Below are 25,561 nucleotides of genomic sequence, written 5' to 3'. Positions count from 1 at the left end.
TTATATCTGTCGCTATATTTTGCTATTTCCTTTTTGACTGTTGGTATCTTGAGATCGCGATGTATTAGTTCGTTGGTCACGTACCAGGGTGCGTTTATAATGGAAAGCGTTGAAGTATTTCAATGTTGGAATTACCTGCTGTTCCCCATAGTTGGATTTTGCAGGTTCAGACAGGTTTTATTACGGTCTTAATGAGGGTCATTTTATTGTGTGTGCTTAAGACGTTGTTAATGAGAACCATTTAAAGAGATTTTCGAATTCGAAATACGATTTTACTTCCGTTATATTGTTTACTACAAGACAGTGGCCATTGTAATATAAATTTGGGTTAAATCTCTACAATAGCAATAAAGTAATAAATGTAACGGGCTTTCCTTGGTACTGTTATTTTTTCGGATTATCTATCTAATTGTACTTTTATTTAGGTAGTTGTGCTGGCAACACTGTTTCAAATGTTAGACTTTAAGTGTTTCAATCGTATCGCAATCTGAACGAACGATATTATTGAGCAAGTGGAATTTACGTTTATCAACGAGAATATTACTTTGAAACTAAAAAATCCGACTGCTTAATCAAATTAAAAACACGATGATTATACCTGTTCGTTGTTTTACGTGTGGAAAAGTGATCGGTAATAAATGGGAAGCTTATCTTGGTTTGTTACAGGCAGAATACACTGAAGGGTAAGTATATACATTGTCATAACAAACTGTGAAAACAAATTAAATGAGTGAAATACGGCATAAATTAGATATACTATAATGTAAATAACGTAATTTATATACTGTGTTTGCACTAATAGGAACTCTAACCTTCACGGTATAGAGATTCTAATGAATGAAATGAGATTTTTAACTATTTTTGTTAATTTGTTTCATTCTAATGAATGAAATGAGATTTTTAACTATTTTTGTTAATAATGAGTACATCAAAATATTGTCTATGTGCTGCTATCTTCTATATGTAACCATATAATATATGTTACAGTGATGCTCTCGACGCATTGGGTTTAAAACGATACTGCTGCCGTAGAATGCTTCTTGGACACGTAGATTTAATTGAGAAGCTTTTGAATTACGCACCATTAGAAAAATAAAAATGTGAAGTAAAAATTCTCTCATTTCACTTTAAATATTAAGATACAAATTACCAATTATATAATAGGATATTGTTATTTATACAGAAATATTTCTTAGGAAATGTATGATGACAAGGTAGAATAAAAAATTCAAAAGATATTGTAAAATGGTTTGTATTTAAATATTGTAATCACTTCATTATTTCTTTTTCACCAGGAATATGTAGAAATTTCCAACAACTGTATAAAAAGTCAATTGATTTATAACAAGTTCGATAAGCAAAAATTGCTTCGGAAGGATTTTGCTTTCTTTTAAATGTACATTTGTATTAAATGCAACACAGTAGAATGAAACATTTGCTGCACTGTGAATCACATACATGAAACATGTTATGGCTTGTTTACAAATGTTTGAATTATTACAATAATACATGCTATTAAATTTAGGAAGAAAAATGAAGGTTATACTTTAAGATTTGATTGTTAATTTATAAGACTAACAACACGCAAACATACTTCTCTATGTATTAACAATTTTTATAGATCTTAATTGTAGCTAAAATTTTTTAAAATTCTTTATAATATGTTTCAAATAGGGTACAGTTATATGTGCAGAATATAAAAAAATGTTCAAACGTAATTTATCATTATAATAAAGTAAAAAATTCCAATTTGTTAAATAAATAATATCAATCAAAATTAATTACAACGTATTGCTCCGATGTAAAATATTTCTTACGAATACTGTTAACTTCTCTCAGTCTAGTATCTTCACGAATTAAATAGAATATATATAGTATATATTATGTTTTAGGAACAGAGTAAGTTACTAGATATATTTTCAAATTAGTCACTTATTAACGATTAAATCTTCTCATATAACCTCCCCTAATAGTTCTCATTTTATAATATAAATTGTTTGTGCGTAGATATTATTTGAACTATATCGAATGTTAGTTTTCCAATTTCTCATTCTTAAAAGAATTTAATTTCGATTCATTGAATTCTCATTTGCACAACAACCGAAGTTACGTTGGTTAGAATTCATTCTATCTTACTAAAATACTAGGACATGTCTTGTAAGCATAATATGATCGCATCTAAATTTCTGATATAAATTTTACCAAACTTCTGATTATACGTATCTTACAAAATAAATTGATATCTTCAATTTATATCCTATTTGATTTTCTTGATTGTCATCATAAAATAATTAAATTATCAGAAATGTATTGCATTAAAACCTGTTAAATGGCTTCCAAACGTTTTTGGAGTTTGGAATATTGGAATATTTATAAATCTATGTATATGAAACCAATTTTTCTTAACTGTAAAGTTCTGCGATTTGCATTAATGCACTTCGAGATCCAAATATTAGAGCCATAAGCCCAATGATACATATGATTACGTTTTTCAGTGCTACCCAATTTCCGGGTCCAAAACCAACGTCCCAATAAGTGACGGTTTCGACGAACACAGGAATTAAAAGTCCTAATATTGAAAAACAAAATGCACCAATTAGTCCAATAAAGGGTTCGATAGTTGGTACGGTCACAGCCAATAAAACTAAAACATATAAACAGATTTCTTAAATTTCTAGAATCCTGAAATTACATTTATGAATTTGAAATAAATGTTATAGCGAAAATTTGGTTATAAATTAAAATACACACCTGCTCCTATGGCCATAGCTGTTCTTAAAATATAATTTACTATTGTCCTTTCGTGAAATCGATGTTTTATACTATTCCATGCAATGTCCAGGCAAACGTAAAACTGTAGTCCAAATGTGCAATAAACGGCAAGAGCTATTAATATCTTCACGATTTGAGCCGCTCTAGAGAAAAAAGATATAATATATAGTCAACGCAAACTTAGCCCTTTGCGGACGGGGCTGTTCGACGAGCGAGCGTCGCTGTGGACGAGAGGTATCGGCGCGCGCAGTTGAGAATATATACACGTTGAATGTTTGCGTTATTCATTGTCGAGGCTTGTATTATTTTCATCAATATTTAGTTCATCATCGTTGTCACTATTACTAGAAATATTGAAACATCTGAGCCGATTCCTTGTTGAACGGAATTCGTTTTCACTGCCTGAAGCACTATCGTCGTCTCCTATCTTGTCAAGTTCATAATGCTCGTCATCACTACTATTACTATCCAACATGTCCTTTCTGGATATTTTAAGCATCGTGTATAAGGTATTATAAAAAATACATAAAACATATAAAAAGTTTGTTGATTCGTCTGGTAATGCCAATGAAATTCGTTTTGACTCGACCATTGTCTTACATCGCGAGTTTACGTTAAACGGAAGATAAAATTTCTAAAGATCTATAATTTTCTTTCATCGAAAACATAATACTGTTTAGTTTATTATACCCATACGTAAATACGCATTACATTATCGCCCAGGAGAATAGACGTATGCCAGCCATTTCAAAATAAGGTAAACCGATCCGGAACGATGAGCAGATTCGGGGGCGGTTATATACCGACACCCGTCCGCAAAGGGTTAATTTTATTGTGATCCTTACACTTCTTCCGTTGGTAGATTTAATGTGATACTGCCTAAAGTTTGGTCCTGATATCTCGCGTATCCCAAGAATCCAAGTAAAATGTAGATGAACGTAACCCCGGACATTCCCTTATTGAGAACACCGCAAATTCCGATAAAATGTTGGGGTGTTTTCATATTATTCTCCAGTGGCATTACAACTCCTATAACGTCAGTCTCTTAGTAAAACATCAATATTCCTTTAAATAGTCGAATAATACCTATTGCTTCCATTGCAAAGATAGTAATGCTGAAGAATCGCGGGAAGTCTTGAATGGGCGCGAATAAAGGTACAGAGCTGATAGATGGCATATCCGTAACTAAGTAATAAAACGTTATTCCTAAACCTGATCCCATGAATATATTGGCTACCATGGAAACAGGTGCAAGATATTTCAGATTTGGTACCCAACTGAGCAGTACCATTGGAATCATTAAAGTGGCTGCCATGTACCGGATATCGAATTCCGATTCCCCATAATAATACTTATTGATCTGATCAAAGTTTGCAGCAACGATCACTGTGTACACACTACAGGTACCAAAATACGTTGTGAATAAACTGATCTGTATAAGGTATCTGTAAATAACATATTATGTGGTTATTATCCTATTGAAAACACGATTCCTTAGATATTTTTAAACTTTATTTCATAAATATAAATATTGTATATTATTGTCATGATATCTTACCTGATCGGTTTTGAAAATTTTCTCCCCCATTGTGGTCCCGTGGCAAACGCTACTTCTGCTACATCGGCAAAGCTCATTTCTGTACGCCTCGTTTTGTAATATAGAACATGTGCACATTTTACCTAAAATATTAATGAATCGTAACTTAGTTTATTGCTTCGGTTATTGTGTTCAATATCATTGGTATTTATGTACCAAAATATAGGCGCAATGTGTGCATACGAACGCCACCAGAATTGTGGCAAATACACCAACGACAAGTCCAGCATTCTTGAAAGCAATTGGCATGGATAATATACCCGTTCCAAGGGCAGCTTTTAACAAATGCGTTAATGTGTCACCGTCCCTGAAAGGAAATTACGGACTATTATTGCTGCAATTATTTTGGTATAAATGTGTCACTTACAGTGCATTTAACTTTCATACTGTTTAACATTATATAACATAGATATTACTTATTTTTGATTAAACATCACAAATAATATAATAACCCTGAGTATCTAACATAAAAGTTAAGAACATCAGTTAATTATATATTTTTATATCAATTGCCGTATCGCGACTTACGTCGTCGGGTTATCAACTTTTCGTTCATTGAAGGGGTCGAAGCTTTTTCCATCACCCTGTCCGACCTCAATATCTCGTGGAGCGACTTGCACTTTGTATCTGCAATAAATATGAATAAATTCTACTTTGTTTAACATTTTTGCTTAGCGAATCAACAAGATTGTTGTGTTTCACGATGATATTTTTGTTAATACGATTTCTTTAACTAATAGGCAATGAATCTGAACCTGTGAATAAGTCGAAACTATGTAAATGTATAGTAAATTCTTACTTGGACAATACACCATCCTTCGCATTAGACCCATCTTGGGGTAGGAAGGTGTCCATTTCTGTCGGCGCTTTGTATTCCTGTAAAAGACGGTCATTATATAATAAAATTCTAAATAACAACTCATTTTCTTTTATAAAATAATGTATTTTCATTGATACTTGCCATTGTGAATGCTTGTACGTGTATATCTTGGTTTGATTATTGTACGTTATCTGCAACAAACGAAATTAATATTACAAAAAGATATCAACATACAGTAGCACATATTACAATATCACGAGTGTACATTTAAAATAGTGTAAATTCAAAAAACATAAGCTGGTTTTAAAACAAATTAATGTATATATCGCGTTTATTTGCACAAACAATTTTCCACACTCGTGAATTAGAGTTAAACGATGGAAAGTGAAATAATACTACTATCATAAGTTTACAAACTAATTATTATTTGATTTACAATGCAAAGTTATGCATACGCGACCGACTATCGGTATTCTTCTTCTTTACAGCCCACGCCTTTTACTCGATTTACATCAAAACAGTGCAATTGATTATACGTTTTGACTCGATGGAAATTGTTATCATTAATTCGTTAAATCATAATAATAAAATTCTTTGTTTTTTTTTTAGGATATTATTATCGTTGATCGGTATTGATAGTACAATTGATAGGAATTATATATAAATAACGCGATCATATTATAGCATTTATAGTACATATGGTACTACTATATTAGATAAAATGAAAAACGTGTTTCCGTAAAAGCTTTTTGAAGTCGAACCTCAGTATACGCTAGTATAAGTCTAGCTCGAAATAAGACTTTATCAGCAGAATAATCGTTGACAATATTTGGAGAGCTACTGATATCGTAAAAGTTAAATATCTGGTATAGAATACATATTTGTTTCTCTTTGTAAATCGTTGCATAGGAAATTTGTGGCACCTGATTGAAATTAACACGTTGAATGCCACGGGGATCACCGGTGACCGGTGCACCAAGATTAGCAGAGGTATATAATTTGAACAAATGTCAATAGTTACAAATTTTGTATTATTACCATCGTTACTACAATGGTGTGACGACATTAATGCAGTATAAAACATATAAAAATAGTTTCATTGATACATGAAATATAGATCTATCATGTGCGTCTGCCACCAGTGGCCGTCGAACATGGGAAAAACCCACTTTTCCTTGTTTAAACAAGGGAGATTATAAATTACTATGAAATTATTTTTATCATATTGCAACTCTAAAATGAGTTGATCTACGTAGAATCGAAGTATTATTACGTAAAACATCATGTAGAAACAGTATTTATTTTCAAGACCTCGGCCTTGCGTTTCTAAGTGTATTAATGGTGTAAATACGCGGAAATGCATAACCGTGGGTGGCTGGTATGGAAAATTAACATAAACGCGCGAATGTTACCTGATACAATATCAACAATTGTCTACGTGATATTATAAGAATTCAAACTAAACTAGCAAATATTCAAATAATATTAATAAATTTTTTAATTTATTAATACTTTTAATAATAATAAAATATAAATGTATATAGTATTTAATGTCACTATATATTAAAAGTATATTACTTTACTATCATATCGCTATACTAAAAGTAAATTAAAAATTCTCGGGCAATGGTTCTTGCGAAATTTAAGGTTTATAGATAACAAAAGGTTGACAAGGGCTCAAAGATATTTAAAGATACTTAAATAATACTTAATAATTTTGAAATTAGGCTTTTTAAATTTTTAAATCACTTTAAAATTAAGAACTCCAAACTTTCGAAATATTTGAAATTATCGTACATATTGATGTAAGTACGTGCGAATTAAAATACATATAATCAGTAGATTAATCAAGTTAGATAATGTTGTGTGGCAGTGATTGACCAAAATGTTCTCTACATAAGTAATCGATGGCACAAAGAAAATCTTTTAACAGAGTTGTAGAAAACAAAATAACGGGCTTTTCAGCATAAGCAGTATTTTCTGATACCGAAATAAATTGAGTAATACCGATCGTTTAAACCTATTCAGATGAATTCTTTTGAATGCATCACAATTGAATGATTTAAATGTGTATAATTACGTTGTTTAAAAAGGCCAACGGATAAAAGACTCCTTTGTTCGCTAATATTATTGTAGCATGCAAATTCTTTCTTAGAAATTCAATAAAGACCGTTCCTCATAAAGTAAATTGCTTAATTTTTTTCTACTAGAATCCTAATGTTATATTATATTTGTACTGTGTCTTACTTTACGATCTTCAAATATATAAGATTACTTCTCCGAAAAATAAAAACTTATTCACTTTTTTTCCAATTACAATTACAATTATAAATTATAATAATAGATAATAATATAAGAAATTAACTAAAAGTCCCAGATATCAGAATAGCTATTAAGTAATCTTAAACGTTTATTTCGGTCTAATTTTACGCAATGTTGTTTATTTCAAAATTCCTCTTCTATAATTATGATATAATATTTACAGGTCTCTCCATGACTCTAAGATGAATAATAATAAAGAAAAGGAAATTGTTGATACGTAGTGACATTTGCAAGTGAAATGCATCAGGACAGAGTGCTGGCGAGTGAAACCGTAGAAAAGTGTTTCATTGAGAATAGCATTTATCGATCATCCTTGACGTAACATCGGACATTGTCCTCAAAAATATAGAACCGTTGGCAATTTGTAATACGGTGACCACTAACGGATGCGCGCGTCGGGTCTAAAAATAGTTGGGGACCATTACCTAAATCTCTCAGTCACCTCGTATTTACGATTCGACAAGAAATAATTTTGTATTTGTACATATATTTGAATATATACAGGGTGGTTGGTAACTGCTGGTACAAACAAAGGGAGTGTTTCTACGTTTAGAAGAAAAGGGTTTACACAATAGAGGGTCTAAGACAATAGGTGCAAAGGGACACCAGAGCTAAGTTTCCAAACGGTCGAACGTTATTGAGGAGCCTTAATCTTGTACCTCAATAAAAGCTTTAAGTAGTCCCTTGCGACTACATGCTTTTGGGCCACCTATTGTGTTTGAACACTTGTAAACACCTTTTCAAAGCAATTTACTTACAGTTTCGCTCATTATTTGTTCACTTCTATCTCTTCTTAGTCATACTTAGGCCTTTTAGGCCGTAAAATTTCGATTTAAATGAAATTCGTAGTAAGTTATTTATATACCCACAATATATATATTCAAATATATATTCTAATATATGTACGATTGTAAAATTATTTTTTTATCGAATCTAGATTCATTTAGACTCATATATATATACATATATGTATATATATATATATATATATATATATATATGTCGGGTTTACATTAGAATTAGGGTTAGGGGCGTGAAACGAATCTTCGTTTGGGTTACACGTTGTCGCTATGCAATAGAGAAGACATCGACTAGTGCAAATACGATTATTATAGAACCGGACAAGTAACCGTGGTAGTTAGGTACTCGAGAAACTAATGACAATGATCCTGGGTTCAATAACGAATCCGCGGTCGACGGGATGATAGATGAACGTATTCACAAAATCTAAGTCGGATGCGTAATGTTCCCTGGTCGTAAGGGGTTACTCTTTTTCATCGATGAGATCGCGAGCGGGAATGACTTCCCCGTCCCGATGATGCCACAGAGAAAAACTATATTGGGGTGTCTCTAAGGACACGAGATCATCGGATTCGTCGAGAAAAGCCTTCGTTTAGAAAGTAAGGGAAATTGGCGTTGCTGCTAATTGGTCAATCTCCATACCGGTGGTTAGAAAAAGATGCTAGCCGCCCTCGAGGGAAAGTTGCTAGTGGGACACGCCGCTCGTTGAAAAATAGGTCTCCCCTATCTTCCCGTAGTTGGGACAAAGACTGTTTGTCTGTTTGAAGGACTTTAGTTGACTAAATCTTAAGATTTATGACGGGCCCTCGGGCTAGCCGAACATGTACTGCGGAGACGTATCGACATCTGGCAATCATTTTACTCGAAGAATAGGGTCTGAGCTATAGCTATAGAATAGTTATAGAATTATTCCATGCCTTTGTTAGACAAAGCGTTCATCCCGTGACCGCGGCTACGTTCGGCGACTGGCTGTCGCCTCGAGCCCAAGCTCATTATCACAACTCTCGAACAATTACAATCGGATTGAATAACTACTAATTGTTTAATTACAGCTATAGTAGACTCTAGGTTACAATGTTGCGGGATTAACCAAAATTCCAAAGATTCCGGTGTTCTTTCATCTCCGACATATATATATATATATATGAGTATTCGTGATTCTATAATAATTTTTACTGTAGATTCGATAAAAAAATAATTTTTAATTTGTAAATATATTTGTACATATATTTGAATATATATAGTGTGAGTATATATATTTTATGTAATTTATATATAATATTTTATTATTATATATGTAATTAAACAATTTATATGTATAATATAAATAAGGTTTCAAAGTATTCCGAGACATAAAGAGATTCCAATAAATACTAAATTAGGTACATATGTATATATTAAGAAAGAAAAAAAATATTTCGAATTGGAGTACAGTAATGACATATTAATTTTAACAACCTACACTTTCGTGTTACTCATTGTCAATGCAGATTGAAATCTCATTCGCCATTGATCATTCATTGCAAGATAACCGAGAAACCGGTAGAACAACTTTGACTCACGACATCTGGTCAAATTGCGCGTAAATTACACATTTATATTCCGAGACAGTTTATATGTCAGTAGTACATACTCTTTTATTACACGGAGTACCATTATTATTACCATTCAAGCGTTCACTGTATTTAATAATTTAATCCCGTGTTTGTTTATATTTTTATTCGCGATGCATTTAAAAAAATGACGTTGCATTGTGCCAAAAATTAGATATCGCTATTACGTGGGAAGTGCAAATCACTTTATGCTTGAAATATTGGCTTCAAATGTGTGTCTTAAATTTGGAAATGTTTCATTTAGACATGTAATTTTGATTGCCACGTAAGACGTATCTATATTTGAGATTAATTTTTACGTTCCTCGTGGCGATAATAAAGCCCAATTTATGTAAATTTCTTTCTACGCGTCAACGATTCTCAGAAAACAAGAGGAGAGAAAATTGTAACTTACGGAACAGGATAGTCGACATGACGTTGCGAAAATTGTTATACACGTGGTTAGAGGTTCTAAGTATACGATTGTGCGGCTGCATCCAAAGACGCCTTACGAGGCGCCACATTGACAATACGGTATCACAATCGCGCCGTCGCAGAGGTGCTAATTAAAATACAGTATACTGCTTGAATCTCTAACAAAAATCATTTGTCTACGATTAGGAGCTGCGTCGGAATGAAAGAGTTTTTCAAGTTACAGAAAGATGACTAAAAGCACTTGGCCGCACAATATTATAGAATTTCATAATTTAAGGTTATAAGAGTAATTGAAACACGGCGCTGAAAAATTTCCAGGTACATCCTAGTATTTAAAATTAGAAATTTATTTTAGTTTTTATAAATCTCCTGATCCTATATATTGATTGCTATTTTTATACGTTAGAATTTCTCAAGTATGTTCCACTATTTAAAATTAGAAATTTAATGAATTCTTTCTTTTATAAATGAATTTTTCGATCTTATACCTCGACTGCTCTCTTTATATGTTATATAACAATTCATACTCATAGTGAATATTACGTTTTTTATTCGTCTGTTGAATAGGGAAGTGATTAAAATGAATAAAAGCACAGAATTCCTTTTGAGAATGTAATTGGAATTTTTGTGCTGATAGGTTCGAGTCACGGCAATTATGCGAGAATATTTTGGTTTCATTTATATGCTGTACGATAATCGGTATCTATAGCAAACCCTGCAATGTTGCATATAAGGTTATAGCTTAAGTGTTATTATACAATAAAGTGACACCATCTGATAAGAGAACAAAATAAATATGACACGACAATTTGTTGTCGCTTATGCATGAAACTAGTTGCGGTTGCGATGCAGTCATCGCTATTTCGTCGAATAGAAACTGCACACTTGTGTGAATAGACGAAATAAAAGAAAAATTATGTAATTACTGTGCACTTAAACTCGATAGTGCATTTCCAGATCATCTATCGTAGTTTTTTCTTCCCTAACAGTTCGTTCCCCATTTTTATAACGTTTCAACAAATATACTGACAACGAACGACGTAAAATCAGATAAGAGAACTACGATATTAATTGTGCCGACAGTCCTAGCTATTCACATTGAAATTAATTAATCTTTAATCTATCCTTGTTAAGGCGACAATTACAGGAGCGAGTGTTACATGGAAAATTAGGTCGTTCAACTTTCAGAGTTAACCTCTCGTTCATTGTGGTCAATTTTACAGTTAATGTTATTATCAGATTACCGATCAACCATGTATGTGTATAAAAAAAGCAAAAGAAAGAAATGTTTCGGAAATAGATTCGGCGTAGAAGATAGAAATCACGTGGAATGGAAAATCACGAAAAAGAAACTTTGTCTGATTCGTATGTATAATGCATGTAAATAAAAAGATAAGGTTAATGTTAGTGACCCCATGCTTCACTCCTACTCTGTCAAATCAAGTCGCAACGATAATATTTACAATGATTTATGGTACGATAGTTCTTTGTCGTCATAGTTGTATAAAGATATAATTGTTTTGTTGAACTTCGCCGCCATGGATCTATGTACTTAGTGAAAAACATATTCTACGTGAATATACTTGTTCGCTTCTGCAATTAAATAGAGTTCTACATATTAAACTTTAGATAATTAATCGTGATTCATTTTGGCTTAATTGTATGTTAAATGTTAAATGAACGTAACAAATGAAATCAATGCAAGCGATCGAATTTGTACTATCTTTTAAATCACTTCATTAAACAAAATGCAAATCTCAGATTTCTATTATCAAGTATTTCAGATATAATGCAATTTTAGAAGATCACAAAAAGATTATGTAAAGATAGAAACTAGTCAATGAAGATATTTTTGTCTATTAGTAATACCGTATAATTATTCATATCTTCTGTTCAATTTCAAAACGCCAGTAAGTACGCATGATTCACGGTTTTAGCAGATTATACGCCGACAATGTTTACTTGCAAACTTTTTTTAGCAATGTCATTCAGCAACCTGTAATAGTTGTTTGCAAAATTTAATAAATGTTGCAAGTATCGATCGAATGATCACAAGTTTATAAACTTATCGGAATGATTCGGCATTTTATGTATTTTTCTCTATAATCATTGTATAAATAAATCAACGATTTTTGACCTTTGAAAGGTCCAGTTTATAATTGGAGAGGGGGTCGATCAATAGAGTTTTCGTTTTAGTTTTTCTTTACTTTTAGAGAATTATTTAGAGTTAGCGTTTAAATTTAGAGAATCTTCGCTCTCACTCACGCATAGGATTAGCCAAATAAGCAAAAGAATCATCCTCAGAATTGTTATTTCCATGTAAATTCTAACTATTACCTATGTATTTTTACACGTTTGTTTTTCTTTCGTGAAAACATGATGAAGCAATTTTTCAGAACTACTAGTACTTCCAATATAAAGTTATAAGTCATGATCTTCTTGCTTTTATATAGCGATTACTACGAGATTGACAATAACAAGAAAGGAAGGAAATTAAACGTCATACGAGATATATTTGAAACAGATAAAAGTTCTGCTATAATATCCGTACGATAATATATTCGGTTAGAATGACGTTTCATACGGACTTTCAAGGTTGCTGAAGCAAAATGTGAATCGTTTTTCGCGCGAATTTCTAATGTTAAGACATTTGTCAAATGTTCGTGAGGACGAATTTTTAAAACCGTTCATTATCGTGAAAAATGACCCTGATTTTTGACTTTAGCGATTCAAAATACTCTCGGAAAGACACATTTAGACCAAAAATTTTGCGATTTGCAATATTTTAATAAATCTTAGATGAAGAACGACTCGATAATTACTTGTAACGTGAATAAAATACACATTATATGAGAGGGAAATGTTATTTAACAAATTTTGTACTGTAGCATTTAAAATTCTTTTTCGTGTTTATTTCATTAATCATTACATTTCAATAGCATCGTTGTATTAGTGAAAAACACGTGTTCGATAGTATAGTCACCTGTATCGAAGTTGCTGAACGCATTTGAAAACTAGGTCACCTCGAGACTACGTTTTCTAGTTCGTTGTGTAGATGTCAAGGTTTATCTCTATGACCGGTTCGTAGAATTGATCTTTTCAAGAGCAATAAAGGAGAAGAAAGCATTTCGAATAGAACAATTAATCACTGCGGGTGGTCGATTTTATTCATCCTATCCTTAGACCGTTGTCATCTAACAATAATTGCTTGAGTAAATCGCAACCTTATGCCGGCTTCATACGGCAATACGCGTATAATAGATACTAAATATGTGTATGATAGACGCTAAGTAAAATCCGAATTTTACGACGGAACATTAAAACAAATTAAGTTATCATCGCTGTAACATTATCGAATTGACAAAAAAAAGGCGTAAAAGTCAATGGACAATGATGTCATGAGTCGTACTTTATGCAGATGGAGGTGGGAGGATAAATAACGGTTGTTAGTGGACGAAGCTTATGTCATGTAACACAAGCATCGTAGCAGAAGTAAATAATGTGACGTTGTGTATTCCCTTAAGAGAAAATTCTACTGACAACTTTTTCACATAACTTATCATATTTTACTCGTAATTCTCAATGAGAATTGATTGTAAAATTCTTCCAAATAAAAAAAAAAAAGAAAAAAAACTTATCATAGAAAAGGAAAGACGTAAGGTACTACTTTTGTATTTATTTTCCTTGTCTTTCATACGACAAGTTTTACGATTAAAAGTTGAAATATCTACTAAATTAATAATTTTTTGACATAGGTAAGCTATTAATCTCCTATAGAGAATCTGAATCTGCACCGATTAACGTACTAAAAAATATATAATTCTGTTCAAAAAACAAAGTTGACCTCCACATGACCTTTAAGCACCCACCGATAGACTATAGACATGTAACAAGGAAAGTCAATCTCGTTACAGTTACATGTTAGATAGATACATATGTATGATAAAGTTGGTACGGAACTACAAGGTTAATAAAATTATTTATACTACATAAAGATTCTTGAATAGTTTCACCTTCGACCGGCTTCCTTTCGAGTTCAGGGAGCTTGATGCTCATGCTACATTTATGTATTTGGATACATACTTTGGAATTATTCCTAGAAACTTTATTTTTTTAGATTTACTTTTCTACTACAGATTTTCTTCGAATCAAATTCTACTGAACCTTTAAAATTTCTCTTACAATTCAAGGAAATTATTATTAACACTTAGCCAACCGCGCGCGCCACAGCGAGCTATACGCTGTCCACCGCGCTCGGACAAGCCAACTTATACGCTGACTACCGCGCATTTTTCCAAATATCGAGGACTAATGTTCACTACTTAAAAAACAAAGAAGTCTAAAAATTACTCAAGTGGTCAATTCTACTTTGCGGTAATGATTTTGTTTAACGATTTCACATATTGTTTATACAAAACACCAAATTAGAAGTATATATTAAAAGTATAAAAGAATGTAGGTAAAATTAAAAACATTGAAGATGACTAAAGATAAATAACACGACTTGAACGTGAAATTAAAAATACATAATGCATTTTAATATCTTTTTACAGTGTGATATCGTTCGACTATAATTTTATTTAGTCATAACTGATAGTGTAACTTCTTAATTAATTTTGACACCACTAAATTGGCGTATTTTATTATATAGTGTACTTTATAAAAGCAGAAAAAGTGGCACAATTAATTGGGAACAATTCTAGGTAAACAATAACTGATAATAACAGCAAAAAAAAAAAAAGAAAACGCGTTACCAAAGTCAAAAAGGAAGATCTCTCCGTTCGGTCACACAGCGATGTCATTCACACAGGGGAGCTCTCCCTATTAGGTTAAGAACGCCAAATACCTTTCGTTCCAAGAACTTATCGTTGCATGGACAAAGTCGACTAAAACCCTTTCATACTACTTTGAAACAGGATTGGCCAGAGTCTCCTTACGTTCCAAGAAATATGTCTCTGCCCCTTTCTGGTGCAACCCATATTATTTGGCAGTGCTATAATAGGCAACGTAAAAAATAGAAAATTTTATAATTCTTTTGCGTTTTTCGTTAGTTATACTGTAGATATACTGAAAGGTTACAATTTGAATAATAAGTAAGATTTCATTTAATTCACAAAAAATATAAAAATGTTGGTATGTAGGAAATATCAAAATGGTCGCGAAAAATATCCATTAATGTACACAATATGTACGTGCATATGTAGAATATTGCAGAATATTATCATAAAAACTAGTCAATGAAAGAACATAAAATCTAGAATAAAAATGCATTAGCTACAATGGATTCGCTTTCTGATAGATGATTTGAATATATATTTAAAAATTTAATTATAAATATAATTATAATAACAGTACTCTTTTATCTGTCTATTTATACACACGATTGTTCCAATTCGTCGCCAACTTTTTCGAATGTTACATATTTGATAAAAAAAATTAATTGAGTCTATAACAGTTTGTTCAATTGACTGTGTTAACATGATGCAATTCATTATAACAGTTACCTTTATTACAAACAATTCCTTAAGCCATTGTTTTTTCGAATGGCAAAGCGATAAAATGGAAATCAGAGATGATTTTTCAACCATATTATAGAGTCACATATCAATGAGTTCATCAATTATTGGGTTGATGTTGACGTGTTATGTATAGATAAGCATACAGCATAATAACATACTGTCGCGATAAAAAGTGTAAATTAGTTAGAAGAAAAATCGATTTCCGTGTGGTGAAAGGGTAACGAACGAATTCGCCTGTACAGAGAATGGGAGTTTCGATGCGCAGGTCCGAAATATCGACCCGAAGTTACATCATACATAGCTACCGTGCGATGGGACTGCTATCACGAGCCATACAAGTCGTGTCTACACAAACTTAACACCACGTGCTGGTCGCGGCGTGGCTGTAGTGATGAAACACCTTGTAAAGTTTATAGCTTATGTATTATAACAACCGTTATATTTATAAATCATCGTTCTTTAAATTTTCAAATTCTATGTTATTTTTTATTATACTTTATTAATGTAATATTAAAAAGAAGAGTTTCCATACTCATGAACTTGCCATTAGGATGTTATCGGTAATCGAGAATAGATTTCGTTCAACGGTAGCTATTACAAAACTAACATTTAGTCTTCTGAATTAAGATGAATCGCAATTTTTTAACGATACATCAATAACCTTTGAATCTAATCTTAAGTCATTTAAAATTATTTAATCGATAAGTTTATACGAACATAAAACTCACAAAGAGCTCGGAAGGTAAGATGTAAAATAAGAGGGAATAAAATTTCACTGTATTAAAATGCCGTTCATTTCTTTGAATTTCGTATACTGTATAGAAAGGTATAGGTTAAGGATTTACAAGAAATAGTCGAATGCAGCTGGTTCGATGCGCGTGCGTTAAATCTTCCAAAATGTACGTATGCTGACGGGTGGGAATTTAACAGAAAAATAAAGAGAACCAGTAGAATTGTAAATGTGTGTACTATCCAGATTGACGTAACTTCTTAGATTTAGGTACAAAAATATACTACCCATATTTGAGAAACCTCTCTTGCTTAATGGCTTAACTAGTTCGGAGCGTGCCAATGAATTTCAGAATATGGAATGAAATTTGTATTGATCATGATTCACTATAATAAAATCCATACTGATCGCGATTAATTATCGTCGATCACATAAATATTAAATATTTTCGCGCAAGAGCTTAATTTGGAAATCGATCAATTTGAATTGATGATCAAAGAACTTTGATCATCGGTCGTCGTATGTTTTGTAATTTAAATCGAGTATATTAGCTTTTAAATAGCGATAGAGGGAGCGATAGTGTAATAATGGGTTTCAAATGTAAATGGAGTGTACATGCATACCTACCGTTAGGGACACAAAAGTTATTCGGTGATTTTAAGGTGTATAAAGATGAACGTGGCACGTAAGGACCGATCTCGTAATCCAATGTTACTTCATTTCTGGCAAACAGCGGTTCAGTACAGTGGATCAGTGAATTTATTACAACACAAATACGCCACTGTACAGTGTACACTATACGAGTGTGGTTCGTACTCGTGCCACACGACCACAGTATTCTACCGCGAAACACCGACTGAAAGAGAGTGCCGTGCTGTCCAGACAAGAATAAACGAGAATAAACTGAAAGTTTTTGTCCGCGGAAGAGCGTCCACTGCGTTTCATCAGGCAACCGCTAGAGGTCGAACGTCCTATGTAATGATCAATGGTCCAATTTCGGTTTATCCATAATCTTTAAAATCATACCAGAATAATTAACTACACGAATATTGCAATTAATTCTCTTTTTCTGGTATCGAAGTTCAGTGTTAGTAGTAAAAGAGAGTGTGTGAGAATAAATAATAAATATTTAGATATGTATATATTTATTGAATGGATTCTGTGGGTATGAAATGTTTATACTGTTATTATTTCAAATTTTCTATATCGATACATATTATTTTTTCGTCATCTAAAAAAATATTATTTTTGTTCTTTTTATTTAATCGACTTATCTGTGGCTTGAAATAATTTATCTATCTAGATTAATATTTGCAATTAGAGGTGTGGTTTTTGTGTTAAGTTAGTTCGCCGAACACGTGGTAAGGACTGCATGATGAAATCCTGGCCGGCGGTGTCTGCAGTTACGTACAGATATACAGGCAAATAAAGCGATGCGATTTAAACGATCAAAATGTCAATCAATTCCGTCTATAACCAATCAAATCTTTTAACCCTTACCGCTAGTAATACATGATATTAATCAGTATTACGCAATTCTTATACCAAAAACATTTTCATTAACATTTTTTAACATTTATATTTTATTAACATTTATTTTCTATATCACACTGATGTAAAATAGCATTACGATTATGAACATATTGCATCGTATTACGAAAGTTTTGTTCTTATCTTCAGAAAACATAGACGATGTTGAGTTAACGGGTCTTGTTGAAACATTTGATAAGGAGGAAAAAAGGTATTGAACGTAATTTTCATCGGAGCAATCTGATCGCGCAATTCATGATCATATACGCAATTGAGCGTGGCTACGGTTCATTGATAATCGAGAAGAGTGTGCTCGATGAAATGTAAATGCAATCCATGCGAAATGTTGCAACCTGTCATTCAATTGTATTCACGTCATCTTGAAAAATTTATTTGAATAAAAATTTTCTTTGAAGTTTTATTGATTCATTAATATTTTGTTGTCAATAATTTTTGGAGGGAAAAATTAAATTAAGATATATAATATATAAAATTTAATAAATCGTAGAACAAAATCCCGAGAAAGCATAACAACGCAGTTTTTGTTGTGAGGATGATCGCTGTGTTTGTGGAATTTGCAAGCATCATGTAAAATAGAAATATAACCGTATCTTGGCCGCTCATGGCGTAGTTTAACAGTAACGTTTAAATCAATTCTGTATAATGTGCACGTATTTATCGTTTGTTACGCTTAGTAAATTAGCTTGATAATATTGTACCTTGTACATAGTTTTTGATTTTTCAAGATATATTGAAATATTTAGTTCCTAGTTTTTTTACCTCTTAAGTAATGTTGTATACGAACTGTTAAGAAATAATAAAGATTAAATATTTTTACTTGGATAAAGAAGAATCAAAATGGCACAAAAAAATAATACAATTTCAATTTTTTTCATAAAAAATAAAATAGGACATTTTAACTAAGCAAGATAGTATACTAATACAGCATGTATCAGCAAAATTAATCGAAAAATGAAAATATATGTATTTGTCTTGTTGCAATTAACTATTGACGTTTTCTACTAAGAATTAAAAATTGTGAAACATCTGTGCAACACATTTCATAATTACGTCGTTGATTTACTATCAATCGATAACACTTCATTTTAGTTTAACCCGTGTATGATTCTAATCTATTTATGAATAACATAGATTATATCGTATAAGACCGTTCTGTATAATAACTTTACAGATCGAATTTTGTAATGAACTTTTATCGAAGTAATTTTATTAATTTTAATCAATTTACAAATGAGAAAAGCGCCACTCCGGCATTGGTCTCTTTCCAGAATGTCTAAGGGGGATGATTAACTTTGTCGGTTTATTCTTTGAGTACCACGTATGCAAATTGTGTAAAAACGGCCTAGTTAATTCTCGTAGTACATGGTCTCTTTCAAACTCCGTTTTTGGAAGTTCTAAAGTTTCATGAACAGGTTGCCATCGTCTGTCACTATCACCTTCTACATCCTTTTCTGTTTCACAACAACCCAGTATCGGCGCTAGAAAAACAAATTTAAAAACTATTTATTAAATTACAATCTTAAATTCATTATCAACTACAAAAATAGAAAAGACGGTACAATTTCTATCATTTTTTTCTATAGCAGTCAAAAAACGGTATAGAAAAATCCAAATAATTTTAAAGAAGATAAAAATACCCATTATGATACTTAGAAAATTGAAAAAAAAGTAAGAGGTTACTTTATGTTATTTAAATAAGAATCATATGAAATGTAAAATCTCGTAGCAGATTTTCAATAGAATAAAAAGGCAAAAGTTCACGTACGTCTTTCAGAATAACAAACATTTATGTCAACAGGTCTCGCTGGCAAAGTTTCGTTTCTTACTAGAGCGAGTTCAAAAGCATCTGCACGATCAAGAGTGTCCTTCATAGTCGTGTCTTCTGGATTCTGTTCAAAATTTAATCATTCGTCTATTATCCGCGCCAACTGAAGACGATCAAGTTGAAAGAGGTGCAAGAAACGCAAATGCTAACAAGATATGTATTTGCATTTCGCGTTTGTCACGTATATTTTTCGACGCGTAATCGCGCAGTCTTGATATAATATCGTATGAAAAATACATGTAACATCTTGTGCACACGGTAACGCTATTGCATCAATGAGATGGACAAATACTACGCAGCCGTTTTTCACGAAATGTCTTTGAAATTTAATCTTTTTATCATAAAAATATTCCAAAGATGTTCCATTCAAAGTGATTTTGTAGCATCGCAGGTATGTTATTTTATATAATATCATCAAAATCCAATTATTTTATCGTAAAAAGATTCCAAAATAATTTGATTCGAATGTTTTATTGTTATAGTTTAAAATGGCATCTTAGTGTTTTTTTTTAATTTTTACTAAAAATGTGGTATTAAAAATAATACAAATGTGGTAATTTGTCAGTTGCGATAAGAAATGTTCAGTCCGACGATAGTCGAAGTTACGACCGTGATCCATTTCGCGTTGCTTGCAAATGTCGAGATAAGGATACGATTTTTATCGCGACGAAACGAATAAAGCTCATGTGACCGACGATTTTAACGGAAAAGAACATTGTTTTGGCGTCGCAGTGCGATATCCCGGATATTTAATTCGACAGATCCGCAGTTCTCACACTACACAGACAAATTATTGTAATCTTTTTTTCTAGTATATACTGGTTTAGCGAACGTTGCCGTTAGACAGCTAAACACAAAAGAGATTTGAATATTTGAATATTTGAAAACTTGAAAATTTGAAAATTCATTTCCAACAAAGAAGACCTTGGATGTATAGATAATAACATTAATATAGACGATAGTCTGTAGAGATAGTAACCTGTATAAATAGTAACCTGTATTTGATGGATTACGTCTGGTATATATATTTTTGGATGATCCATATCGAGCTTTTCGCTAAGTTTCATATTTTCATGATCGAAATCTTTTAATTTCTCGAACGCATAGTCGTTTATATCTCCAACTGGAAACTTGCTTGATTTTCTGGATTTATCTTTCCACCAAATTGGTGGTTCTAACAAATCACACGGCTCGTCATCCGTCCTGTTGGTAGTACTGTTCTATTTTTTTCAGTCAGTGTCAGTGGAACAACAAGAATACTTACTCGAGTTTTTCTACTCTTTTTCCGCATGGCACAATGGCTGCTTTCTGTTTTTCAAGATATTTCAATCGTCTTTCACGAGTGTACCATAATTCATATTGTCTTGATCGCGGGAATATCGAAAACACAGCTATAAATCAAATATATTTAAACCGTAATAAATTATTGAATTAGTAAATTAAAGAATATAGTGAAAATTGCTTAAAAAAACATTTTTTTTAAATTTTTCTTAAGATTGAAACTAAATTCATCTTGGAACAGTTTATTTTCGCTGGTGACATGGATCGGTGATTAGCAATTAATACTATTTTATCCGAAGGCTTGCTGAAATTGGGTCATAAATCACTCGTGACTCATTAGCGAATTAGTGTCGTTCAGAATTCGCTAGATCATTGATTGCTTCTGGGACATTCAATTATTCGTCCGGCCAACGTTCGATTGGTCGAAATTGCCAGACCGGTATGTGTGGATCTGTTACTTCAACTGGAGAGCAATTAATATTCCAGACAATTCGGAGGATCTACTCGTTCGTACGTTATTACCAACAGAAAACTGCAGATACTTCCATTAGAATCTATGGTATTGTTTTTCATTTACTTACGTTCTGTCGATAAAATTAATTCTAAATTCTGAAGCTATTAAATTTGGAATGCTAGTTTCATTCGATATTTAAATATCTTGTTTAATTATTTGCAATGAAAATATTCTTATCTATATTCAGTGTTTTTTTTAAATTAGCAACATAATATATACATGTAATAGGTAATGGAAAGATTAATAATTAAAGTAAAAGAATCTTTAATCACAATCTTTACTAACATTTTTGCTTCTGTTGATAATCAGATTTCCATTTTGGCATGGTACTAAGTGTTTGGAAAACGATTCCATTATCCTTTATAGGAGAATCCACGTAGCCTTCTTTCTCTTTTTCAAGATATCGGTCTAAAGCGCGTGTATCCAGTCCCTGTATGGGTGCTACAGGGTCGTCTGTAACAATTGCACGAACATTCGCCTAATTCGATCGTTTTAATTCAATTGTGGCACCGCCTTTAATGCCACTGGCCGAGGGGGATCCATTAAACGATTGGCGATAAACATAATATAACGTTCCTCGTTTGACTGTCACGTGCTTTAAACTTTAAACGGATACGCTTATCAGAGCTAATAATTCAAACTTCGTTTATTTAGAACGATTTAACAAATAAAAAATATATCTATATATATCTTTAGCAATCCTTTGCGCAATAAATTTCATAATAATTTATGAAAACGGTTTCATGAAATGTCAATATAATTAGCACAGGTATATCTGGAGACATTGTCCACACAAGTAGAGTTTTAAATTGAAATATAAGTAACAGTCATAATTCTAATATAAGGCAAAAAGAGAAAGAATCGGTCGAAGAAGAAAGAAAAATTATTATAAATTTATATAATAATCTCAAAACAATTGATCCATCATTGGCAATTTCGTTCCTTACTGAAATGCGTTATTATATAAAAAGTCGACAAATTTGACAAACTTTTCGTTGTGCGATTCTCCAATTTTCTTATGATATAGATATATCTTCATGAAACGATTGGTGTAACGATTGGTAACGGTTTTCGCGTTGAACAAGATGCTCGTTCTTCAAACAATAACGTATGTTGAAAATGATATCGTATTTGAACAAGATTAGTCGATATTCTAACCGATAAACTTACACACTGTCCTTTTTATCGACTTGAGCTGTTTAGCTACGCATCTATGGGAGGGAGCCGGTTTTCCATGGTAAAATACTCCATCGGATAAGAATGTTGGCGAAACCTCAGTTATGTAATAATCGAGAGGTGCTGGCTCTGGAAACTAGATCACCCCGCCATAAGATGATTATATCATAATTATGCGGAGACTGTAGAACATAATAAGTCAAACTTTTTAAAAGGGAACAGTCGATTAATCCCATGTTACCATAATTGAATTTTTATCTAATTTTCTACTTTATATCAAAATTTCCCTCTTTAGCAATAAAGTGATATTAAAATTAAAAAATCAATAAAAATGTACTTATTATGTTTTTCTCCTGTAACTATCATATGGAGGACTGATTGAGAATAATGGTAGTGTAAATTATTCCACTACAAGTTTACATGAAATAGTGTTCTGATATTTTAATGTACAAAATTCGTTATATTTTTGCAATAAGAGAATGAAATATTTTTAAATATTGATTGAAATAACAAGTTAAAATATTAATAGCAAAAGAAATGATACTTTAAAAAGTCAAAATATTTGATTAAATTTAAACTCTCGAAATCTCAAATTATATACATTATTATAATTTTCAGTTCGCCATATGCAAACACTAATTAAATAGTTTCTTATTCATACCATGAACATTTTCAAATTCGAAAAAAGAAAGAAGAATTAAACTCCTACGTGAAATTTACTTGTGAAATTACAGAGTTTGCGAATCAGTCAAACTTATCGAATCGATGATTCACTGAGGTTCCATGGGAACTGTGGTTCGTCTGTCTGCAAGTGAAGATAACCATGACCATTTCATCAAGATGACAGCGTCGCTGATCGGTTCCGACGTGACTCTCGGAACTTCATCAAGGGAATGCGGTTCCGCTTCTCGGTTTCAAGCCGATCATCTTGGCGCCAAATCGCGTCTCGATCGAAAGTACCAATGAGTTATGAGCAAGAAATCGAAACCAGTTCCTCAAGGTTGTTCGTCTTGTCTGAAACCATTACGACTAATTTTCGTGGCAAGCTTCATGGAAATGCTCTAACCTAATAATTCTAATTTCATAAAAATTCGAAGTGTAAATTCAAGTAATTCCACTCACCAAGAAATTCAAATAAGCTCTATTAATTCCTCATTCAGATTATCGTGATGTCTATGAATCGACCTACGGACCGTGGTCATCGTGCGAAGAAAAAAATTTCAAAGGAGAGTAGCAAAAACAAATCGGAAGCGGTAGTAGTACCAGAGTTCGGAAGTCGCGATGCTGTTTCTTCAGACTGCAAAGAACAATATCTCTTCTTATTAGAATTCTTCATACATCACGTTACCAGCGAACGTTTAGCGAAGCTCAACCAAATGTTCTTCGTCCCCACGACGATATCTGTGGAGTTCCTCAACTTCACAGGGAGGAACGGTATCGAAATAACTCCGGTGGACCCGTTATTTCAACCTCAAGCAGGAGTTGCAGACGATATCGAGTATTTCTTCTGTGGTCGCTCCGTGATGTTCGCCATAGATCAATACACTGTGGTCAACAAAGACTTGGACCTAATCATCAAACTATGTGTAGAAAAAAAAATGCCAGAATGTGTGAAACCAGATGTGTTAATAGGTAACGGGGAGCTAGATATTTCCAAACATTTCGCCGCCCTACGAAAAGAAATGTTGCAATGCTGGCACAAAATGGCACCACCACCGAAAGTCTTCGAGGGAGAAGTTCCTGTAATTTATAACGAAAACACGATCGGCGATATATGCATGTTCGTCAGAATTTCTGCATTCGGGCAAACTATCGTCACCGAATTTGACGCACCACCTGATAGAACTATCTCGTCTTATATCTTCAAAGGCGGCGACTGTAACGAAAAATCACCAACTTACAAATGTCGTATCGTTGATCCTCACGTTGCGGACGTCTGTAGGGAGTCGAAAGACGAATTATTGAAAGACGGGCCTCCTTGTCGCGTTTGTATCAAGGAACAACATCCTTGTACACCGTGTGGACAGCCAATCGGGGCCACGTTGAAACCAAACGTTAGTTGCAAACAGATCAGCGAAGTAACTCATGTGACGACGTCGAAACCGAATATTTGTTCCGATGTGCACAAGCAGGCCGGTTTGATACAATCGAGCCGTGGACCGGTGCAACCGTGTGGAAAAGCTGTGGTTCTGAAAGTGTCCGGGATTCTGGACACGGGTCAGGACAAAAAGCCGACAGTCACAGTGGCACCTGAGTCCGAAGCTACACCAGATACCGATCCTGACCATGACGTGTTCGTCCTCAGAATTGGGAAAAAAGGGATTGTCGGAGCTGGAGAAAAGTCGGATATACAGTTGGAAATGAAAACACCGAAAGGGCCCGAAAAGGGACCTCCTATCCGATGCGAGACCAGAGAGATGCAGACTGACGATAAGGTGTACAAAAAGACACATGCAAAGAAAAAGAAGAAGAAATGAATTGGATAGATTGGGTCTTTTTTGGATACCGTTTTTTGGATTACAAATGCGAGAATACTGATTTTATCGTTGTATACGTTGCATTTTGCGTTTATACGGATTGTTATTAAACTTATTCTTTACTACGAAGTTAAATTAAGCTTTTATTG

The 25,561-nt window shown here is 32.8% G+C and overlaps 4 protein-coding genes across 11 annotated transcripts; 2 read left to right on the top strand and 2 right to left on the bottom strand.

The window, feature by feature from the left end:
• Positions 1-95: 95 nt before the first annotated feature.
• On the top strand, positions 96-4,199 carry Rpb10 (DNA-directed RNA polymerases I, II, and III subunit Rpb10). Of its 3 annotated transcripts, none has more exons than XM_076622548.1 (4): positions 96-352; positions 430-683; positions 988-1,214; positions 1,296-4,199. In XM_076622548.1, exons 2-3 carry the CDS (start codon positions 589-591, stop codon positions 1,094-1,096), a joined length of 204 nt encoding a protein of 67 aa, XP_076478663.1. In that variant the 5' UTR covers positions 96-352; positions 430-588; the 3' UTR covers positions 1,097-1,214; positions 1,296-4,199. The 3 variants fall into 3 exon arrangements, with proteins under 3 accessions (XP_076478663.1, XP_076478595.1, XP_076478632.1); XM_076622480.1 differs by having other exon boundaries at positions 426-683; XM_076622517.1 differs by having other exon boundaries at positions 96-361; positions 426-683.
• path (solute carrier family 36 member pathetic) lies at positions 1,237-17,478 on the bottom strand. Of its 2 annotated transcripts, none has more exons than XM_033341510.2 (10): positions 17,216-17,478; positions 5,331-5,380; positions 5,169-5,245; positions 4,898-4,996; positions 4,526-4,676; positions 4,331-4,452; positions 3,859-4,217; positions 3,618-3,801; positions 2,752-2,915; positions 1,237-2,644 (listed from the first exon to the last, which is right to left on the bottom strand). In XM_033341510.2, the coding sequence occupies exons 2-10, from the start codon at positions 5,331-5,333 to the stop codon at positions 2,403-2,405; spliced, it is 1,401 nt and encodes a 466-aa protein (XP_033197401.1). In that variant the 5' UTR covers positions 5,334-5,380; positions 17,216-17,478; the 3' UTR covers positions 1,237-2,402. The 2 variants fall into 2 exon arrangements, with proteins under 2 accessions (XP_033197401.1, XP_076478284.1); XM_076622169.1 differs by lacking the exon at positions 17,216-17,478 and adding an exon at positions 10,320-10,369.
• Positions 17,479-18,498: 1,020 nt separating this feature from the next.
• Positions 18,499-23,171, bottom strand: LOC117160605 (uncharacterized). The gene is made up of 6 exons (XM_076621259.1): positions 23,141-23,171; positions 22,045-22,212; positions 21,243-21,355; positions 20,960-21,184; positions 19,905-20,037; positions 18,499-19,617 (listed from the first exon to the last, which is right to left on the bottom strand). Exons 1-6 carry the CDS (start codon positions 23,169-23,171, stop codon positions 19,364-19,366), a joined length of 924 nt encoding a protein of 307 aa, XP_076477374.1. The 3' UTR covers positions 18,499-19,363.
• Positions 19,970-25,541, top strand: LOC117160696 (uncharacterized). 5 transcript variants are annotated; one of them, XM_076622255.1, is made up of 3 exons: positions 21,144-21,379; positions 21,545-21,804; positions 23,670-25,541. In XM_076622255.1, the coding sequence occupies exon 3, from the start codon at positions 24,105-24,107 to the stop codon at positions 25,410-25,412; it is 1,308 nt and encodes a 435-aa protein (XP_076478370.1). In that variant the 5' UTR covers positions 21,144-21,379; positions 21,545-21,804; positions 23,670-24,104; the 3' UTR covers positions 25,413-25,541. The 5 variants fall into 5 exon arrangements, with proteins under 5 accessions (XP_076478406.1, XP_076478370.1, XP_076478349.1 ...); XM_076622234.1 differs by having other exon boundaries at positions 21,144-21,804; positions 23,670-23,935; positions 24,096-25,541; XM_076622291.1 differs by lacking the exons at positions 21,144-21,379; positions 21,545-21,804 and adding an exon at positions 19,970-20,355.
• The last annotated feature ends 20 nt before the right edge of the window (positions 25,542-25,561 follow it).

This window comes from Bombus vancouverensis, chromosome 1 (assembly GCF_051014615.1).
Source record: "Bombus vancouverensis nearcticus chromosome 1, iyBomVanc1_principal, whole genome shotgun sequence".
Taxonomy (NCBI): Eukaryota; Metazoa; Arthropoda; class Insecta; order Hymenoptera; family Apidae; genus Bombus; species Bombus vancouverensis.
This window is presented reverse-complemented; position numbering and strand designations above follow the sequence as displayed.

Coding starts and splice junctions, on each gene's coding strand:
- Rpb10 (XM_076622548.1), top strand. CDS start 589: ATGATTATACCTGTTCGTTGTTTTACGTGTGGAAAAGTGATCGGTAAT. Junction 684..987: donor CAGGCAGAATACACTGAAGG/GTAAGTATATAC, acceptor TATATGTTACAG/TGATGCTCTCGACGCATTGG.
- path (XM_033341510.2), bottom strand. Junction 4,677..4,897: donor AAAGTTGATAACCCGACGAC/GTAAGTCGCGAT, acceptor ATTTCCTTTCAG/GGACGGTGACACATTAACGC. Junction 3,802..3,858: donor CTTTGCAATGGAAGCAATAG/GTATTATTCGAC, acceptor CTGACGTTATAG/GAGTTGTAATGCCACTGGAG.
- LOC117160605 (XM_076621259.1), bottom strand. CDS start 23,171: ATGGGATTAATCGACTGTTCCCTTTTAAAAA. Junction 21,356..22,044: donor TTATCAACAGAAGCAAAAAT/GTTAGTAAAGAT, acceptor TTTGATTTATAG/CTGTGTTTTCGATATTCCCG. Junction 19,618..19,904: donor TGTTTGTTATTCTGAAAGAC/GTACGTGAACTT, acceptor TTGTTTTTCTAG/CGCCGATACTGGGTTGTTGT.
- LOC117160696 (XM_076622291.1), top strand. CDS start 24,105: ATGTCTATGAATCGACCTACGGACCGTGGTCATCGTGCGAAGAAAAAA.